This window comes from Meles meles, chromosome 13 (genome assembly GCF_922984935.1).
Source record: "Meles meles chromosome 13, mMelMel3.1 paternal haplotype, whole genome shotgun sequence".
NCBI classification, from domain to species: Eukaryota; Metazoa; Chordata; class Mammalia; order Carnivora; family Mustelidae; genus Meles; species Meles meles.
The window spans coordinates 76,256,606-76,275,648 of record NC_060078.1 but is presented as its reverse complement, the minus strand read 5'-3'; the positions used below and the strand labels follow the sequence as shown (position 1 = coordinate 76,275,648).

Genomic DNA, 19,043 nt, shown 5'->3' with positions numbered 1-19,043 from the left:
CAACACACTCTAGCTCCATCCATGGTTACAAACAGCAAGACTTCATTCCTTGTGTATTTTCTCCCAGTAGCCGAAAAAGCTGTTTGCTTTAAAGGCCTCTATTTCCAAGTCTGGGCCAAAGTCAAGTTCAGTTTTTTCCAGACTTCGATAAGCTCCACAATATTGGGGGTCTGAGGTTTGGCCTCCCCACCTCCCTCCCCAACCCGGGCAGTGTTGCCTTGTGGGTAATTTACTTTGAAATAGGTTATGGTACAAACAGTGGAATAATACCTGTGCGTCCTTAGTTTACCCAGACTCTCCTCAGGAGTCCACAGCTAGTGGACTCCGAAGCCCTGAGGATGCCCCTCGCCCTACTTGTTTCTCCATGACCAAGCCCTGACAGAGGCCCTCCAAATTCCCATGTTTTGCCTCAAATGATTAGCTGATTAGCTGAACCCCCATTTCCCACTGATCCTTCCACACGTAGTGCTTGGTAACCAAACTTCGGTTCAGTTTCTCTCCTTGCGCCAGGACCCTGAACTTTGGCCCATCTTCAGCCTGAGCCAACACACAGCCCCTTCGGAGAACAGGTTGGCCTCAGGGTAAGGCGTGCTCTTCTAGAACTATCTGGGTGTGGGGAAGTGGGACTTGAGAAGCCTGGTTCCCTCCTCTCCATAAAGCAGACCCCTTTTGGCCTGACCCCAAGACCTGCAGACCCGAGGGTCAGAGCGCCCTCCCTCCTGCGGTATCTCTCCCCCTGGTGCGACAGCTTCTTTCAAATAAAGGCCTCTCCTCGCTACAGCTGGATTTGTTTTTCATGTGATACTTGCTTCCCAAGTCAAGTCTGTAAGACAAAGCACATGCAGCGAAGTCTGGCTTCTCTGTCTGCCCCTCACCCTGTCCCCTGTTGGCCATCTCTCCCTAGAGGTAACCTGACTTTTCAGTTTTAGTTTTTTTTTTTTTTAAGATTTTAGTTATTTGAAAGAGAGAGAGAGAGCAAGCCGGGGGTGAGCGGCCGACAGAGTGAGAGGGAGAAGCAGGCTCCTGCTGAGCAGGGAGCCCGATGTGGACCTCCGGCCCAGGACTCCGGATCATGAGCTGAAGGCAGATGCTTCCCCGACTGAGGGAGCCCCTCCTCTCATTTTGAGACGCGTGCGGCCGTGCTCTTATATACCGTCGTGTCCTGGCTCCTATTTTTAAAGATCAAGGGCAGCCAGGGATGCACAGCATTTCCCGTTTACAGTAAGAGCCTCACCACCTGCGCCAGCGGTCCTCGTCCCCGTGCAAGGCTGCGGGCAGGGAGCACAACGAGGCTTCCAGGCGAGGAAAGCTCGGTGTAAACCAGCATCACCTGCAGGCCTGTGCCCGCTCCCACCCGCGGATCGCCCGATAAGATGAGTGCGGGAGGCTGAGAAAGCCCCGGGGGTGGCGGCTGCTGCTGGTCCAGGGGCCGGAGTTTGAGAACCGCCCCTGGGGTTCTGTGCAAATGGGAGTATGAAGAAGACACGTCTACTTCTGAACGCAGCGCCCGAAGGGGACAGCAGTGGGAACGCAGGTCCTGCTCGGGCTGCAGACCTTGGTGGGATGTGAGGGCGTAGGCCTCTCTGCTCAAAGCGTGGTGCTCGGGCCAGCAGCTTCTCCTGGGAGCGTGTCAGAAAGGCAGACGCAGACTCCGACCTCCTGAGTCAGGATCTGTGTCTTATCACACTGAGTCTGTACTCCTCCCGGTGCGACAGGCTCTGTGCCTGGTGGTTTCTCGGGGCGGTGGCCAGCGTCCCTGGAATACAAGGTCTGGGAGGGCAGGGACTTCGTCCGATTTGGTTCTGAGTGCTGTGGGTGAAGTGGGAGTTCAGCAGACACCTGGTGAGTGAGTAGCTGCCGGCGGGCCTGTTCCCTGCTGCTCCCGCCGCAGGCCTTGGAACAAGGGCTTGACAGCTGCCCAGGCCGGCCGCGAGGCGGGGCCAGGAGTCCAGGCCGACCCCACCTTGAGTGCCTGTTCCCGAGGCCCGGACTTTCTCTCGTCTTCACGGTCTCCGGGGAGGGCAGTTAGATCCTGACACCCCGTGGACGCCCCTCCCGGAGGAGGGGTAGCGGCCTGAACCTCCTTGGTGCCCTGCGGGTGCCCGCCTTGCACCTTACCTGGAAATGAAAGAGGTGGAGACCATTTTGGTGCCTGCCCTTACCAAATCCACAGCTGCCTGGAGTGAGAGGAGGGAAGGGGCTGGAGAGGGGGGAAGCGGTGAAGGAAGGGTGCCCCCTGCCCCCTGCGGCTGGGGAAGAGGTCAGAGTTGCCGGGCAGAGGGGTGTAAATGGTGGGTGGGCTGGTGATAAGGGGCTGGAATTTCTCAGACCCTGTGTGCCAGAAGGATGGTGGTTTCTGCCTGCCGGGGAGGCTGGTTCAGGCAGTGGGGGTTTCTGGAAGGCGGGGAGATGGTCCCGGACAGAGCCCCTTTGATGGGACCCCCGGGTCAGAGGTTTGGAGTGCACCTTTTCCCCCAGTGAACGCTCTCTCGTGGTCAGGGGGAGGTCTGGGGGGCTTTGGGTGGGGCCCAACTGTAAAAGGTTAAGCAGGGCAGCCGGTGCTGACCTCCTGGGGGAACAACCGTGCGCAGACAGAAAGGAATGCCACGCTATTTTCGTGAAGGAATTTATTTCTCTTAAAAAAAACAACAGTGGTTCGATCTAGATACAGCAGCACAGTGACCTATTAGACGGGATGTACAAAGATTCAGAGCAGCAGAACAAAAGCCGCTATCTTTAGGAATGACCTCCAAAATGGACCTATTTTCTTTCAGTATCAGTGTGAAAATTTCCCTGAAAAAAAAAAAAAATCGAAACCTTTGGCTACTAGAAGGATTATTACTGTAACACTACCAACAGCCACTAAGCTCTTCTACTTGAGAACATTTGCTTTTGATCTATTACAAAAATGACCTATTGACGGGCTGGAGAAAGACCTCTAGATTCTTCTTTTAGGAAGTGTCTTTCCATCCCGGGGAGAGCTAGCTTTTCAAGTGTTTTGGATCACTGTCCGCGGCACGAGACCAGCGGAGAACCCGGCCACACGGAGCAGGCTCTAACCCGCACACTCCGGTCTTCCAAAGCCCATGGGGCGAGGGGCCTCTGGGGGCGAGGCTGCCCTGTCCGGGTCCCTTGTGACAGAGAGAAGTGAACTCTCTGCCCGTCATGACTCAACTCTGTTGCTTCAAAATGCACGGCGAGGTCACACTCCTTCTCTTTCCAACAGAGGCTGTGAAGTGAGGAGGTCCTGTCTCAGAGGGAGGGGCTGCGAGGACAGGAGACCATGAGGTTGTCCTTGGACGGTGCAGGTGATAGCCGGGACCTGGGAGCCTGCAGCAGCCCAAGTGCAGGGCCGATGTCCCCCGAGCAGCCCTTCCTCTTCATCTGGGGTCGGGGAGGGTGGGAGCCTCCTGGTTGTCCGCGAGGCCGCCAGTCCCTTTGGCCAGGCCTGGGATGCCAGGCGCAAGGAGGCAGCGGTGCTCCCTCCGAAGCGAGGTCTGGGTCAGCGGCTCACTTGGGAGGGTCGGTGGGAAGCGGATGCCCCGAGCCTTCCAGGCATGGACGGGGTGTAGAAGAGTGGCAAGGAGCTTCGACGGCGGGCCGGGCTCTTTGGGGGGCACGGAGACCCTGGCCGCTCCGAGGGCATGCCCTGCACGTCGCTGGGGCTCCCTGGGCTCGCGGGCAGCCGGCCGCAGCCGGTCGTGACTTTGATGCCAAGGCGGCGTCCACACCTGCCCCCAGAACGCCTGTGTCGTGGCAGGCTACTGTCAAGTGTGCGTAAAACCCAGATGTCCTACTCTCCCACGTAGCTTGCCCCTCAAGACTGAGGATTTGCAAGAGCAGCGCGTTTCAGGGAACAAGCCTCCTGGGGCCTCTCGAGATGCAGCGATGCTCAGCAGCTATGCCGGTGAGCAGTTCTCGAAAGTTCACGGTTTAAAGAGTGATTTTCCCGGCCTAGGAAGAGTCGAGAATGGGTGACATGGGACGGGAAGGCCTTCCTGGTGAAGGCAGGGCTCAGGCGTTGGTGACATTGTAGGTGATCTTACGGGAGTGCCCCCCTACACGCTGGGGCTCTATGAACATTTGTCGGTCATGGCGCTCGTGGCAGAAATCACACCTGTCCACTGGAGACAGCAGCTTGTCTCCTGAACGGTGGAAACAGAGATGTTTCTGTAGGGCCCTGCCTCTCCCCTCAAAGGCACAAGGTCAGCGAACGTCCGGTGAGGGAAATGTCACATTTGGAGAAAGAGAGGCCCTTCTGTGAAGAGCTCAAATGCTGGGGAGAAAAAAAAAAAAGAAGATCCATTCACTGCCCAAACACGCCTCATCCCAGACAAGGGGATGGGGAGAAAGGTGGGGCTTATTTGGTTGTTTTCCTAATTTAAAAATATCTTTTAAAAATGCAACTATAGGAAACAACTTGGAGGAGAAGCTGGGGGAGGGGCAGGACCTTGGGGGCCTCGGGGACTGGGGCACTTGGTGGAAAGGAGGCTGATTTTCAGGCATTGTTTTAAATAATGACTTCCCTTCTCTTGCAGGAAATGAAGGTCCAAAAGGAATGGGTCCAAAAGCAACGGGAGGGAACAGCGAGACGGTGGCTTCGGCACCCCAGCCTAGGGGCATGTGCTAGGGACAGGCCGCAAATGCGAAGGCAGACCCACGAAGGCCTGTGTGTTAGCCTCGTTCCAGCTCCAGGATGCAGAAACACACGGAGCAGACTGATGTTTTTCTTCTTGCTCCTTGAGGATTCTGCGCTGCCAAAGGCCAGCGTGGGGCCCGGAGGCGTGGAAAGAGACGCCTCTCCACGCCATTCGGTAAGCGCACAGCTGCTGTGAGTTGGGCAAAAGGAAGGAGGGAGGGTGGGAGCTTGGGCTGGTGACCGTCCCAGGAAGATGACTGTCCTTTCCATCGAGAAAGGAGGGTCAGCAGGAGCTGGATCTTAAAATACTGGTCAAGGAGCTTTCCACTTTCTTGGCAAAAACGAGTACGGCTGTTTGCATTTACCTCGTACGCAGTCCAGGAAAGGACACAGAAGCAGCCTCGTGAGGCCGGAGCTGGTCGTAAAGAAACTAATTCTGCATGCTGGAAGGATCCTTGGGGAGCCCAGCTGTTGTGTCTCTGCCGTGTGTTTGTTGAGTGACCTAAAGCGGTCGGTCCCAAAGGTGGCCCTTCTCCGGCGGTGAGCTCCAGGCCCCAGGGTCCGCCTGAGGGAGGTGCACGGACACAGGACAGGAGGCTGCCATGCCCGCTACGCTCTCCTCCCTCAAAGCTCGTGCTCCAAGCTGCCTGGGTCACAGGAAGAAATCGTTTTGGGAGAGTTGCGTCCAAAGCCCCAGTGAAGCTAAGGCAGCAGTGCCCTTCCTTGAGGGTTGTTAGAATGTTCTGGAAAGTTTCTTAAAGATGCAGATTCCTGGGCCCTACTCCAGAGAGTCCATTCCGTAGGTCTGGGGTGGAACCCAGAACCGGCATTTTGCCCAGAAATGCAAGTAGTGCAAGTAGCGCAGGACCCACACTGGGAGGAGCCCTGGCGATGGCCGGGTAGCCGACGCCAGGTCTGAGTGAGGCTGGCTCGATGGCCAGGGACTCAGCCAGGCAGGGGAGCAGGGGTGTCGACCACTCCCCCTCCGCTAGGGCAGGGGGTTGGTGACACTTTGTGGAGGCAACAGGCCAGCTGCCTGGTTGACATGGCCGGTTGGCCATGCTCCAAGGGCCTGCGGACTGCCCTCAGAAGACCCTGGTCTGGGAAAGTCACCAAGTCCTCCTGGGGGCTATTTGCGCCTGAAGTTTTGAGATGCCCTGTTAGAGCTCGCCTTTGTCCCACCTCTCCCAAGAAGTGATAGTGAGTGTGTCTTGGGCTTCTGTGGTATCCTGGCCCCCTCCTCAGCCACGCCATTGCTTAGAGAACCAATCCCACCCATGCCACCTAGGCCAGGGGATCTGTGGGGCCTTGGGAAGTTCTCCAGACCCCGTGACCCTGTTAACGCCTAAGGAATGTGCTTGGAGTCCCTGGGCAAGCCTCCCTCCCCCTCTACGGACTCATTCAACAGGACCCCCCTGACCCCCCTCACTGATGCCTCCCATGGGATTCAGGAGAACTGGGGTTCCCTGACTACTCCTTGTCATCGAGATGCGTCCCTTTAAAAACAGAATAAAACAAAAATCCCCAAAAGCAAGCGTCTTGAAAACATACAGGCTTTAGCCATCAGAACCTGTTTGAAAGAAAGAGGCCCAGCTCTGTGCGCCTTCCAGAAGGAAGAGGAGGCCAAGGCCGGAGAGAGACAGGCACCGTGTGCCTCTAAAGGAAACAGGAGCATTGGCCCCAGGTGACTCCAGAGACCCCACGGGGGACATTCGGATGGGGCCGAAGTCCCAAGTGTGTCTGGAGCACCTAATTCGGGCTGTTCTAAGCCAACAGCATGGTGACGTCAACGTGAGGGAAAGGTTAGAGACGGATACAACCAATCCTTTAAAGGTGAAACGTGAATCATTTTCTACATTTAATAAAAACATCTTCTCATTTGAGGCTCTGGAAGTCTTGAGTCACATTTTTTTTGTAGCCCCTCCCCGCCCCCCACCCTGCCCACTCCAAAATGTCTTAAAACACACAGCTTAACAGTGGCTGCACAGAAAATATACACCCTCCGAGCCTGACTTTCATTTAAATACAGATATACAAAATGTAAACTGAGACGATAGAGAAATTTACAAAACTTTTCTTTAAAAATAATAAAGACAAAATTCAGTTCTAGGTATGACGCTATCGAACTACGTGCAAGTTGTCATATCCGGCTGGATTTCTATTGCAATGTTCCACGTCGGCTTGAGGGCCACCTCTGGAGACAGACCTGAGTGGAAATCTCTTTGAGAAACCTGGAGGCTCTGCGTCGAGGAGGTGGGTGGCCTCCTTCCCCGGCTCCTGGAGAGCTCCCCCCGTCCACCAGTTCTGCTTCTAAGGACAAGGGTCTAGGCTGGTCCCACCGCGGACTTCAAGGCCAGAGCTCCAACTAGCTGCTTCCAGTGGAGTTTGAACTGACGTGGTTTGAATTTATGTGGTGGTTAAAACTGGTCTTGGGATTGGGTGAACTCTTGGAATTGTTTTGATGCTAGAGGAGAGAGCGGAGGGGGAGAGAGAGAGAGTGAGTCCTGGTGGATGCACAGGGGCCTCTGAATCTGAAAATAGGGTCACGGTCAGGGGACGCTGCCTTGTGCCTTCTTCTGATGCAGACCCAAAGCCAGGGGCCATCCCTTGGGGCTGGGGGACAGCTATGGGATTAAGAGGACCCCAAGGCAGGGAGAGGGCGGCCCCTCCTAGAATACCTACGGTTCATTAGGCCCAGGGTCTGAAACCTGTCGCTTAGCTGCACGACCTTGAGCAACTTATTCAATCTCTTGGCTGCCTTGCGTGCCCTGTGGGGTAAGAGGCGCTTCTGTACTGGGCGGGTGGAGGCAGGGCACAGAGAGGGCTCAGCGAGCGCTGGACCTGAGAACCAGGAGCTGTGGGCTCTTACAGACCTCCTGCTGGCCCTGGGTGCCGACTTTTCAGGAGGGCCCACAGAGGATGGGGCAGGTCAGCACGGCGCCACCCCAGTGGCAGGAAGTGGCAGGGCCTGATCTGAAGCCCGGGTCTGTGAGTCTCTGCCGCAAGTATGTGGTAGGCAAACGGCCGTGTGGAAGGGGACGGTCCTTTCTTTGGGGAGCTTCCATTTTACTCGGTGGAAGCATTTACGAGTTAAATTTTTATAGTCTACAAACAGGAGTCTGTTTCGGAATAGGATGTGAAACTCACATGACACTTTCAGATCAAACCCCAAACTTGCCCTCAGTCTGCCTTTTCTCTCTATGTGCCCGATCCATGCTCCCTGCCGTTATCCCCAGATCCTTCATATGCGTTTACCAGCCGTGTGACCTTGCACAAGTTCCTTGGCCCCCCTCAGCCTCAGTTTCCCTATCTGTGAAGTTGGGTAATGGGAGCCCATCCTGGGCTCGCGCTGCGCTAGGACGCCCAAAGGGCAGGAGCCCGGTCTGGCTTGCTGGTGCATCTCAGACCCTGAGGAAACAGCCTTGCACGCAGGGGCACTCGCTCCATACTAGCTGATCAACTGGACGGCTGAATTAAGGCCCAGGCTTTTGTGCAGAGTAGGTAAGAGGAGCCCTCAAAAAGCACGCGGTGCAGACGGAGGTCCACAGCAGAGCGCCAGCAACAGTTGCCTCCATCCCGTATTGGGGGGCTGGGGGAGCTGGGGGCCTGGGGACCCGAGCTGCACTGCCTCTCCTCCTCCATCCTCCTGGGGAGAGGGTTGGCTCCTTGGGGGTCGGGGTGGGACGGGGTGGAGGGGATGTAATAATGGAGACTCCCAGGCGGTTGGATGGACCCACTGGGGTGGAGCCTTCTTCAAGGCCCAGGCCAGGAGGGGGGCGTTATTCTCGCCGCCTTGGGCAAAGGGGATGAGGTGAGGGCCTCAGCGGGCTCTCACAGGCCTGCGGAGACCCTCAATCCAGGGACAGGCTCTGAGGAAGAACGCCTTTTCCCAAGGGGCAAAGTCTCCTGGGGCTGCCAGCGGGAGGCCACAGCATCCACTCGGCGGGTCCTGTCCCAGGAACCATGAGGTTCTTCAGGGACCTCCTCTCCCACACCCATTCTGCCTGCTCGTTGTCATGTGCGTCGTCACCTACAGAACTCGAGGCTTTACAAGGGCCGTAGAGGGCAGTCAGTTCTCCGTGGGGGAGATTTCGCCCCCAGAGGACATGGGGCCAGGTCTGGAGACATTTTTGATTAGTCGGGTTGGGGGGACGCTACGGGCACCTGGTGGGTACAGGCCACGGAGGCAGCCGCACAACCGAGAACGCACCCCGGTCATCCACAGTGCCGAGGCCCAGGCCCCTTGATGAGTTTTGGGCTGGCCCTGCGCCTTCCACCCTGCCGATCCCCTTGCTGGGCGGGGCTGCCGCGGCCCCTGCTCCCTGACGCCCCACACGCAGGGAGAAGGCCACGGGTCCAGTGTCAGGGGGGTACCTGGGCCCAGGGCATCCAGGGGCCCACGGTAGGCCAACCGGGCACGGAGGGGGCGGCTCTCACCTGACGCTTGAAGATTCTCTGGAGCAGCCCTTTCTTTGGCGGCTCTGGAAGGTGGCTTCTGTTCAGGTCCGCTGAGAGGGTACCGTTGGGTCCGAACACGTTCAACTCCTTAAAGCACTCGGTTTCTATCATCTGGGGAAGCAGGGCAAGGGTGCCATGAGGGGCCGCATTAGTCACCTGGGCTGGACAGGAGTCCCAGCGGCTGCTACCGGCCCCGAGCCTGCGCCTAACAGGTCCTCCGCCTGCCCTGCATCCTTCAGGGGCCCAGGCCCAGACCGCTCCCCGCCTGCCACGGCCTGTGCCCCGTTGGCCTCCCCCAGCTGCCACCACCGATGGGGGTGTGCTCACCGTCCAGCCGCCAACCCACGCCTCATCTCCCTCCTCACCCCCCTCCAAGCCCAGGTCACCCACGTGCTCTGCGCCCTTCCCGTTGTCAGGGTCCCCTCCCCTGCCCCATCACGTCCATCCCATGGAAGCAGCACGGGCTTCCCTCCGCTCCAGCCATAGTCTCTGTTCCTCCTCTCTCCAGCCAGACCTCCCAAGACAGTCAGCTGGACAGCCACATCCATCCCGCTTCCTATCCCTCTTCTGAAGCCCACGCCAACGGCCAACGGCCTTGTCCTCCCGGCCCAGTGGCCCCCTTCAGGGTGCAGACGGCCACCACCCTGCTCACCTCGCTCTGCCATGGGATGGGCACGGAGCCTGTGGAGAACTTGGAGTAGAAGTCATCGTCCGTGTGGTCCAGGTTGACGCCTTTCACAGTGGAGAACTGCTCGATGTCCAGTACGTCCTTGCAGTACACGGCGCGGGGCTGCGGGCAGAGCGCTCGCTCAGTCACTTGGAGCTGCGCCCCACACCTGGTGGCCCCAGCCTCGGGTTCTGAAGGGGGACGAGGGCGCCTTTCCGGGGACTGTGCTGCTGTCACGGATCTGCCGAGGGGCTCCTTCCTAATGTCACCCCTCTCTCCAGCCTGTGGCCGCGGTGGGGTGACGGAACACGCCCTCTCTGACCTCACATTCCTCCGCACCTCCGGGGATGCCCACTCCCCCGGCAGATTGTTTCCCCGGAGCCCAGAGGCTCGGGATTTCCAGGCATCTCCATGGTAATGAGGGCAGCCATGACTGGGGCCTCTGACCCATCCTCCACAGAGAGAAGGAATGTGGGGGCTCAGGGCCACAGAGCCACGTGGCCCAGGGAGGACCTCCCGCCCCTCTGAAGCCACTGGGCACCTGGGCTGGAATCCCAGCTGTGGTGCTTGGAAACTCGGGGAAAGTCACATACCCCCTTGTAGGCCTCAGTCTCCTCACCTGCAAAATGGGGACAGTAGAGGCACCTATGCGTGCGGCTGACGGCTGTGCCTGCCACAGAGCCGGGCCCCAGAACCGTGAGCTGCCGCTGTTACAGCACGAATACTCGCCATCCTCCCTCGCTCCCTGGCCCTGTCCTCCTGGAGCTCAAGGATTCACGCAGTCAAGGTCGTGAGTGGGTGCACAGGCTCCGCCCGGGCTTTGGCTGGGGGGTACTCACGTCTGGGATGAAGGGAGGGTCCAACATCCCGGCTTCTAAGCGCTTGAAATTCATGTTCCTGAAGAAGGGGTGTCTCTTGACCTCTGAAGCCCCCTCCTCCTGGCAGCCCAATCTCTGCTTTGCATCCTTGGTGAGGAGCTGTGACAAGAGAGCCCGGAGACGGTCATGCCTGGTGGGCCTTTCCTCCTGCTGAAGGCCACAAGGAGCTTGGGGCTTCGAGCACTGTGGCCACGTCTTTCACGAGTGTCCCCCCTCCAGCCTCTGCAGTGCCCACATCACCCCGGGCACCCAGGGTGGTCTGGCGCTGGCGCTGGGCTCGGGTGCCTGGGGCCTGCGGGACAGCAGGAGTCCCGTCCGCCCTCCCCAAGGTGGCGTGCCCGTCTCTGCAGGCCTCCCTTGCTCGTTTACTCAACTCCGAAGTACTCTGCAGACGTGCTCCTGGCTGGCACACACCACTGTGCCGAGAGGGAGGAGGGGCACCCATCAGGACAATACAGGGGCGACACCACGGCGGCAGGGGAACACAACCAGGTGGCCAGCTTGGAGGAAGCTGGAGGCTTCCCAGGGAAAGGGCGTTTGAGTGGGGCTTCCCAGAGTGGGGAGGTGGGGAAGGCATCGGGGGAGGGTCTGCGCTAGCAAGGGCAGGGCAGGCTTGGGAGTCTGGGTGAAGGATGAGGACGTGAGGACGGCTCAGGGTGAAGGGGATGGGCTAGGGAGACTGCTGGAGGGTCCTGAAGGCCAGGTCAGGAGGATTTTGACCCGCAGGTAGTGGGGAGCGACGGATGCTCAGGGTGGAAGAGTGTCCTCGTCAGAACCAAGGGGTGGGAAGGTTCCTAGGAGAGGAGGAGGCTGCAGAAGCAAGCAGCCAGGCCCCAGGCCTAAAGGTGTGAATGAGGCCGGGAGGCTGGCAGGAGTGAGGGGGTGCTGGAGGTGCCGGGAAAGGGGTAAGAGGGGGCCGGCTGTGATGCCGGAGGGCCATCAGCTGACCATTAGGCATCCAGGGGTCAGGTGACCCCACCTACGCTTCTCTCTTCCCTGCCCCACTGAGCACGGCGCCTGGTATGCTGTTGGAACCCCTGCTTGCTTTGAGCCTGAAATCAAGGCAGACGGCCTGCACCCCAGAGAGGGTCCAGCCCTCTCCTCCTCCAGGACCCTGGCACCCTCTGTGTGCTTGCCTTCCACACGCATTTGCTGCCAGCCGTGCGGGCTGGGCTGCGGTGGACAGCCAGTGGGCAGGTGGGCCTCCTGGGGCTCGTGGTCCAGAGGGGGAGGCTGGCAGGAACCATTCCCCGGCCCCCCATTCCCCTTCGAACAAAGGAATCAAAGGCGGCACGAGGGCAAGCGCTAGGTCACAGCCTAGAAAGGCTGGAGCCCCGAGAGCCGCAGTCAGCTGTGGTCCAGCGACCCCCCAGGCCGGTTCTGCCCAGAGACTGGTGGCTCGGGGCCTCAGCCTCTCTTTGCCAGGGTTTCTTCCTTTCCACAAAGGCTCCAGGAATCAGCTCTACTGGGCTCCTCAGGGTCAGGGCCAGTCCTAAGCTGGCGCCTCCTGGAGGAACAGGGCCACCCCAGCTGCCAGACAGGCTGTGGCGAGGGGTGCCGGAAGCCCCAAGGCTAGAATCCTAAGACCTGATGGGCATTTGTAATAAGAGGAAGCAAGGCCAGGGGCCCTTGTCTGTTCTTCCAGCGGAGAAAGATGAGGGGACACTGGTGTGACACTTGACACCCATGGGCCAAGGCCGGTCCAGAACCTCAGGCTCAGCTCTCCACCTTTCCCTTGGTGGCCACGAGGGGGCAGCAGAGGGCCAGCAGTGCTCCTGGTCCTGGAGCCCCAAAGCTGGGCACCAAGGACCATGACAGCGGGCAGGGAGGGGGCCCTCTCCACCTCTCTGTCCTCTCTGCATGTCCCATGTCCTGCTGGCGCTGCTCTGCTTCTCGAGTCCCCAACCCTGACTTGGGACATTTGGTGATGCTCTGACCATGGCTGACGACTTCCCTCATCCCCCCTTCTCCCAGTTTGGTCCCACTGGATAGACACCTTGCCTCCATAACCAAGTATTATTGGCAGCCCCCAACTCCAGTTTTCAAACACGCTTAGGACCCCGAAATTCCATCTACGTGACTTCTGCCTCACTCCTCCTCTCCCCCTCCCTGACTCCGGCTGCTGTGACTCCCTGGATTTCTGGGAGCCCTGCGTGTGCAGGCGGGTGCCCGGCTGCGGGCCAGCCCCCGGCCCTGTGGTTTGGGTGGGTGTCTGCACGCACACGCGCCATCCCTCCTTAGGTCTCCCCCACACCTAATGGCCGATCTAGGCTCCTCTCCTTTGGAAGTGGTCAAACGGGAGCTCTTGCCCCAAAGCCTTCTTCCCGCAGCTCTGACATCGAAGCCAGTAGGAGGAAGTGGTCAAGCAGCGGGTAGACGGCTCCAGGAGACGCCCCTCCTCAGGGCGGGGAGCTACGGCACAGGGTTCCTGGGCCACTAACAGGGCAGCCTTGGCCTTTCTGGAAGCAGAAGCTTTGCTGCATTAATCAGCTGCTCAGACCTGTTCTTCTCTATACTCCGGCGTTGTGGTTTATGTGCACGGGTCAGAGAGGAGGCAGGGACGGCAGCCTCCAGCCTCAGCCCTACTCGCCTGCTGTTCCAGGGACAGCAGTGCCCCAGGGAGAGGAAGTCCATGGGTTCATGGGTCCCCGGAGCTCAGGCCCTCCTGTCCCCACGTGGCTGGCACTGGGGGGCAGTGGCCTGCAGTGGGGGTACAGCACACCGGGCCCAGCATCAGAGGGAGGAGGACCCCAAGCGGACACAGGCGGAACCTGGGAACCTGAGAGCCAGAGGAGAATGGAATTGGGCCACCACCCCCCCAAAGCCTCTGGCCAGGGGTGGGCCCACCCAGACTGAAGGGAAGGGCAGCAGGCCAGGGGTGGGCTCACTGCCAGCTTCACTTCTGACGGCTCCTATCAGGACGGCTCCTGCTTCCTCTAACCAGCATCCCGGGCCCTGCTATCTGGCCCTGACTGCCCAGCCTGTCTGAACATCACTCCACACCTGCGCCCTCCCTGTGGACGATCCAATTCCACCACCCATAGATTCCTGTCTCGTGGGACCTAAGCCAGTGTGACCAGCGTTCCAGGTAGTGGAGGGAAAACTCTGCCGTAAGACGGTCAACAGCTGCAAACCCCACCACCTCACCACCTGTGCCGCACCTGCTGGCCTTAGCCAGCGCCCAGGGGTCCAGAGTTTGAGGCTGCAGGGGGTCAAGGGTAAGGGGTACCCCAAGATACCTTTGTGTCTTGGGGAACTGGCTGCGATCACCTCCTTTCTCCTCCACAATGATTTCCCCCAACTAAGCTGGATGGAGGGCGTCTTATGCAGTTCCCCTCAGTCCCCTTCCCTGGTCATGGAATCTCCCTGCGACAACCTCGGTCCACAACGAGGACTACTCGCTCCTCTGGCCTGGGGGCTTCCCGACTTGTGCCCTAGTGTGTCCTGACCCTGCCTGCTTCAGCCCTGCTTGCTGCTCTCGGCTGGGGCAGGAGGGGAGAGGCTACTAGACACCCGGCCCAGGGGGAGCGACCGGCTCACCAGGAGCTCACCATTTTGCAGATGGACTTGGCCTCCTCCGAGAACTTTTGGGAGTACACCTCCTCTGTCTCCAGGACCCGGCGGTCCACTTCCTCCCGCTTCACCTTCTCTTTGCGGCCCCGGAATGGTGACTGGCCCTCGATCATCTCGTAGATGAGGCAGCCCAGACCCCAGTAGTCGGGGCTCAGGCCATATCTCTGGTTGTTCAGGACCTCCGGAGCTGCGGGCAGGGGAGCGGAGCCAGGAGGGGTAAGAGACAGCGGGTGGCAGGACAGAGCTGGGGCACGAGCGGCCAGGGCTGCCAGTCACACCGACGGAGCCTCAGGCCGTCCTGCACCCAGCAGCGATGGTGCTGCTCACAGAAGGCCTGAAGCTTCATGGCAGAGACTCGCTTGCCCCTGCTGACTCCTACTCGCCAACCGCCATAAACACCACCTCCCCCAGGGAGCCTGCCCTGACTGCTCTCCTCAGTGCTCCTGAAAGGCTCAGACTGTGGCTTTAGGAGCCTGACCACAGCAGACGGAAATGTTCCTCCCACTAGAGTCCGAGCTGCCTCATTCACTGCTGTGTCCCAGCAAGGGGTGTGACACCTGACACGGAGTAGGGGCCACGGCCATATTTATTTCTAGAAACAAAGGTGTGTCCACCCAAAGTAAAGATGATTTTAAGTTTATCCGGAATTAAAACCACCTCTCGCTATGGCTTCTCTACTACTTTGATGAAAAGATTCTAGATTAACCACCCAAGTGTGCAAAAGATAAGTCATCAGACAGCTCACAGACATCGAGAGGCAAACGCCGTGAGCCCGTGAGCGTACACCAGAGGCCCTGCAGCTGGCTGCAGGCAATGCCCCGTGCGAAAGGCGACAGCCTTGGTGTCCACAAACACGTGCAGACCGGTCGCTGTGTCACCCGTCCAACCATCCACCCATCCATCAGCCGCGGCATGGGGGTGCACACAGCTGCGTAGATGGAGGGACACCCCCCACAGGCTCCCAGATGACACGCAATTTGAAAGGCATCTTCCGGCAGCAGAGACAATATCCAGAACCAGCTGCACGAGCCTGGCAGGGGACGACATCCCCGGCTCCCAGCACTTTCTGGAGTCCCACATTCTGGGGTGAGTGGGCGTATGTGTGTGAGACACCACGCGCAGGAGGCAGCCCAGGGATGTCCTTCACTGGGAGGGGGGCTTCCAGAGGACCAGAGGGAGCTCCGGGTCTCTTCCTGCATCTCTCAGGACGATGGTCCGGGAGTAAGTGTGCGAGGTGAGGGGTTGGGGGCAGGGCAGGGAGCCCAAGGCTGGTCTCTACTCAGCATCTTGCTTCGTGGCATGGCAGGTGGTGCACTCCTTTCTGGGTGTTTCTGAGAGACTCCCTTCCTCTCAGGGCCTCTCTGAGAGGCTGCCTGCCAGCTCACCAGCCCCCCACCTTGAGATCAGCCTCCCCCGAGCAGCGCAGTATGCCAGCACTGACCTCTGACGTGGAGAGTGGCTTGGCTTTGAGGTGCAGGCGGGGCTGGGTGAGGGGTTCAGAGAGCTCAGTTCGGGGAGGCTGGACCCTCGGCCCCAACACGCCCCGACCCTGGCTAAGACCTCCCACCGCCCACTGTGCCTCTACTGCGGCTCAGAGTTGCACCAAGAGGCTGGCGGCCCAAGAGGTGGGCTCGGGGAGGGGCCGCACCCACACTCACCCATGTAGCCGACGGTGCCCACCCGGCCGCGGATCAGGTCTCCCTCAGGGATCTTCACAGCCAGACCCAGGTCCGAGATCCGAATGTGGCCTGAGTGAGGAGAGCGGCATCAGCAGGTCCCTGGGGTGCGTGTGCCCCTGGGCAAGGCTCACGGACTCTTGAGTTTTTGTCTGTCTACAAGGAGGGCATCATCAACGGCCTCTCGGGGTGACCGCAGGCCCCTGGGAGAGTCCAGGCGTCCGAGCACGTGGGTCAGTCACTACTTTTCAGGAAGAAAACACAAACTAGGAAAGGATGCCCGGACTTGGCTGGACAATGGCCAACTACCTCATAAAATGCCCTCGTGGGCTTTTGGGAAAGCTGGGATCACCAAGTTTAATACGCCTTGGCCTGATTCTGGGATTGCTTCATGGGGAAAATGGGAGATTTTCCTGAAATTTTACGATTTGCCTAAGAGGAAAAATTATAAAGCAATTTGGGAAGGACCTCCCTGTCCTGTCTTGTTGATCTTTGGAGAAACAGAGTGAAGTCGTCCAGGCCTTGGGAAGACTGAGAGATGGTACTGAGTCAGGGACTGACCTCCAAAAGGCTGAGATGACACAGTGCTGAGACAGAGCTCTGTCTTGCTGTCGTCTTGTTCAGCGACCCACCCAGGCCGGGTCATGGCCACATCTGCCCCCTCTTCCTTGTCTATGCCTGCCAGGGCCCCATAGACTGGACCCCAGCAAGACTGAACATCAAGGACCCTCCCCACCAGGCCAGAGCTGTGTGGATTCCCTGGCTCAGGTGCCCCCGCCAGAAGGTGGCGGGGGGAGAAGAGAACACACAGGTTCCAGCCATTGGGCTGCAGACCAGGGGTGGGCACGGTTCCGAGACCAGCAGGGAACAAGAACCCCAGTGTGCACTGGGCTCATCCAAGGCGGGCCCGGGACCCTCTGCCCACTCCTCCGCATGGTAGCACCACACTCAAACCTCCCTCCAGGTCACCAATGACCTGCCTCCCTTCCTCCCTCCCCTCTGCCTGGGGCTGCCTGGTATCTGGGGCATGCTACGGGGGGAGGCCCTGGTTTCTGGTCTCAGGTCCCTACTGATACTGCTGGGTGACCTTGGCCGGTTGGCTCCCCTAAGCTTTAATCTTGTCATCTGTCGAAGGGGCCCAGGGATGCTGGCCCTGCCCCCTCTGCAGATAGGGGAGGATCTAGTCAGGTAACAGGTGTGAACACCATTTCCCTGCTGGGCAAGGTTGAACAGCTGTGAGGGGTTACTGTAGCTGCTCTGGTTACCAGTGGGTGTGTACATGTATGTGTGCGTGCACACACACACAGACACACGCACACACACACACACACACACAAGCAAAAAGCAATGGTCATGCGCGAATAATACTGAATATGTCTAGAGCGGGCTGTAGCTGGTGAAAGTTTCCCGTCAAGTGATCCTGGAGCCTCACCACCGCCCCCGCCCTCTGAAGTGGGCAGAGCGGGGCCCACTGTTTCCATTTCACAGGCGAGGAAGACAGGGTGCAGGGAAGTCGTGTGAGAGTTGAGTACTTGCCCAGGATCTCTGAAATTCCAGACCCCTCAATCAGTGCTCTCTTTGTCCCTGTCTCTCTCCTCCTCTCTTTTGGCCAAGCCACGCTACTTCTTCATCAAGGAGGAGCTTTTTCCATGTCCACTGCCTTCCTCACGTACCCAGGAGTGGGGGAAAGGGGTGGGTACTTCCTACTCCCCCTACTTGCTCACTGCCCTCCCACAGTCCCAGGGCTGTGCCTCCAAGAGGCTCTGCCGGAAGGCCCGCTGTTCCCTTTGGGTTGTGACGCTTATCTTGACTACAGAGCAGGAGCGGGGTCTCCCAAGTTGCTCCCCAACTTACCATAATCATCGAGCAGGATATTTTCGGGTTTCAAATCTCTGAAAGGGAAAGATGGCAAGCTTGTGAGTGTGGGCATTCTGAGCATCAGGGCATGGCCATCTGGGTTGACCTCTTTCCGTGTCTCCTTCCTACCTCTTGGCTCATGCTGTCTGGTCTCTCTCTGGATCCAGACAATCTTGGACTAATTTCCCTCCTCCCGCTATCTAGAGCAAATGCCGCTGTTGCCAGGCATCTTCTCGACCCTGGCGATGACTGGGAAGGGGTCAGGCAAAGGCCTGCCCTGGCCCCCATCCGCACACTGATGGCCCCAGGTTGGAGTGTGGTTCTGGCTGGCGTGGTGAGAGACCCCTCCAGGGCTGGGATCACCTGAAGGTTTCAGGATGCCCTGGGATGAAGGCAGAGCGGAGCCTGGGAATTAGCGAAGAGAAGTTACTGGGAACACAGTACCAGCTGCAGATCTGGGGCAGAGAATTGTCCGGGAGGGACCCCCCCTTTGGGAAGGAGACACCTGGAGCCTGGCACATCTCCCAGTCCAGCAGTGACACAAGCCTGGGAGAAAGCGCAGCGCCAAAGCACAGCTGTAGGCGCGCCCCTATCCTTCTGTCCCTCCTGTCTCTTCTCTTTGATGACATCATCACTGTTCATAAGATTGTGCGCCCCTCCTCCACGGAGGCTGGGAGGCAGCAGAAACCTCTGCTTTTACTAGCAGCAGGTCCTCTCTGTGGGTAAAAGAACAGCCAGTGGGACAGCGTGTGCGACTCAGTTAAGCCGTTAGCATCTGGATTGAGGATGCAATTCTCAACCAACAGGCTTTGCTTATTTAACTGATGGCAGCTGTCCTCGTGGGGAATGGTTACTGTGTTCAAATCCAGGGGGGCAGCCTCACTAGGTGATAATGGGTTTGTACATGGTTATTTATTACAAAATACTTTGGCACTGTTATTTAATTGGCATTCTGCTGATGTGTTAACAATTCCGACAAGGGCAAGAGCCATCACCTCGGCAAGCCAGCAGCTTGCTGGCTAGCAAGATAGCTAGCTGGCTAGCAGGCATGGGCCAGAGCCCAAAGCTGCGGAGAGCCCAGGACAGGCAGTGGAGGCCAGGGAGGCGCTGTGGTTCTCTCCTTCCCGAGAAGAAGGACTAGAACTTGGAGGCCTGCCTACCTTTTTGTTTTCAGTGAAAAGCAATCAAGTGGGGAGTTCTTTTTTCAACCCATAGGGAATTTTTTCTCTTCTCACTTGAATGAAAACAGAACAAGAGCCTAAATGGAGAGATGGTGGGGGTGGTGCGGGGCGGGG

At 58.7% G+C, this 19,043-nt stretch overlaps 1 protein-coding gene across 4 annotated transcripts in view; it reads right to left on the bottom strand.

Annotated features, from left to right (window-relative positions):
* Window positions 1-2,618: 2,618 nt before the first annotated feature.
* GRK5 (G protein-coupled receptor kinase 5) overlaps window positions 2,619-19,043 on the bottom strand; it is a 207,053-nt gene continuing 190,628 nt past the window's right edge. For all 4 annotated transcript variants that reach the window (XM_046027594.1, XM_046027595.1, XM_046027597.1 and 1 more), the window contains 7 exons: window positions 17,746-17,783; window positions 15,874-15,963; window positions 14,194-14,402; window positions 10,604-10,741; window positions 9,750-9,887; window positions 9,077-9,208; window positions 2,619-7,103 (listed from right to left, as the gene is read on the bottom strand). In XM_046027594.1, coding sequence (XP_045883550.1) covers window positions 7,005-7,103; window positions 9,077-9,208; window positions 9,750-9,887; window positions 10,604-10,741; window positions 14,194-14,402; window positions 15,874-15,963; window positions 17,746-17,783 — 844 coding nt within the window. In that variant the 3' untranslated portion in view covers window positions 2,619-7,004. The remainder of the gene's footprint in view (window positions 7,104-9,076; window positions 9,209-9,749; window positions 9,888-10,603; window positions 10,742-14,193; window positions 14,403-15,873; window positions 15,964-17,745; window positions 17,784-19,043) is intronic.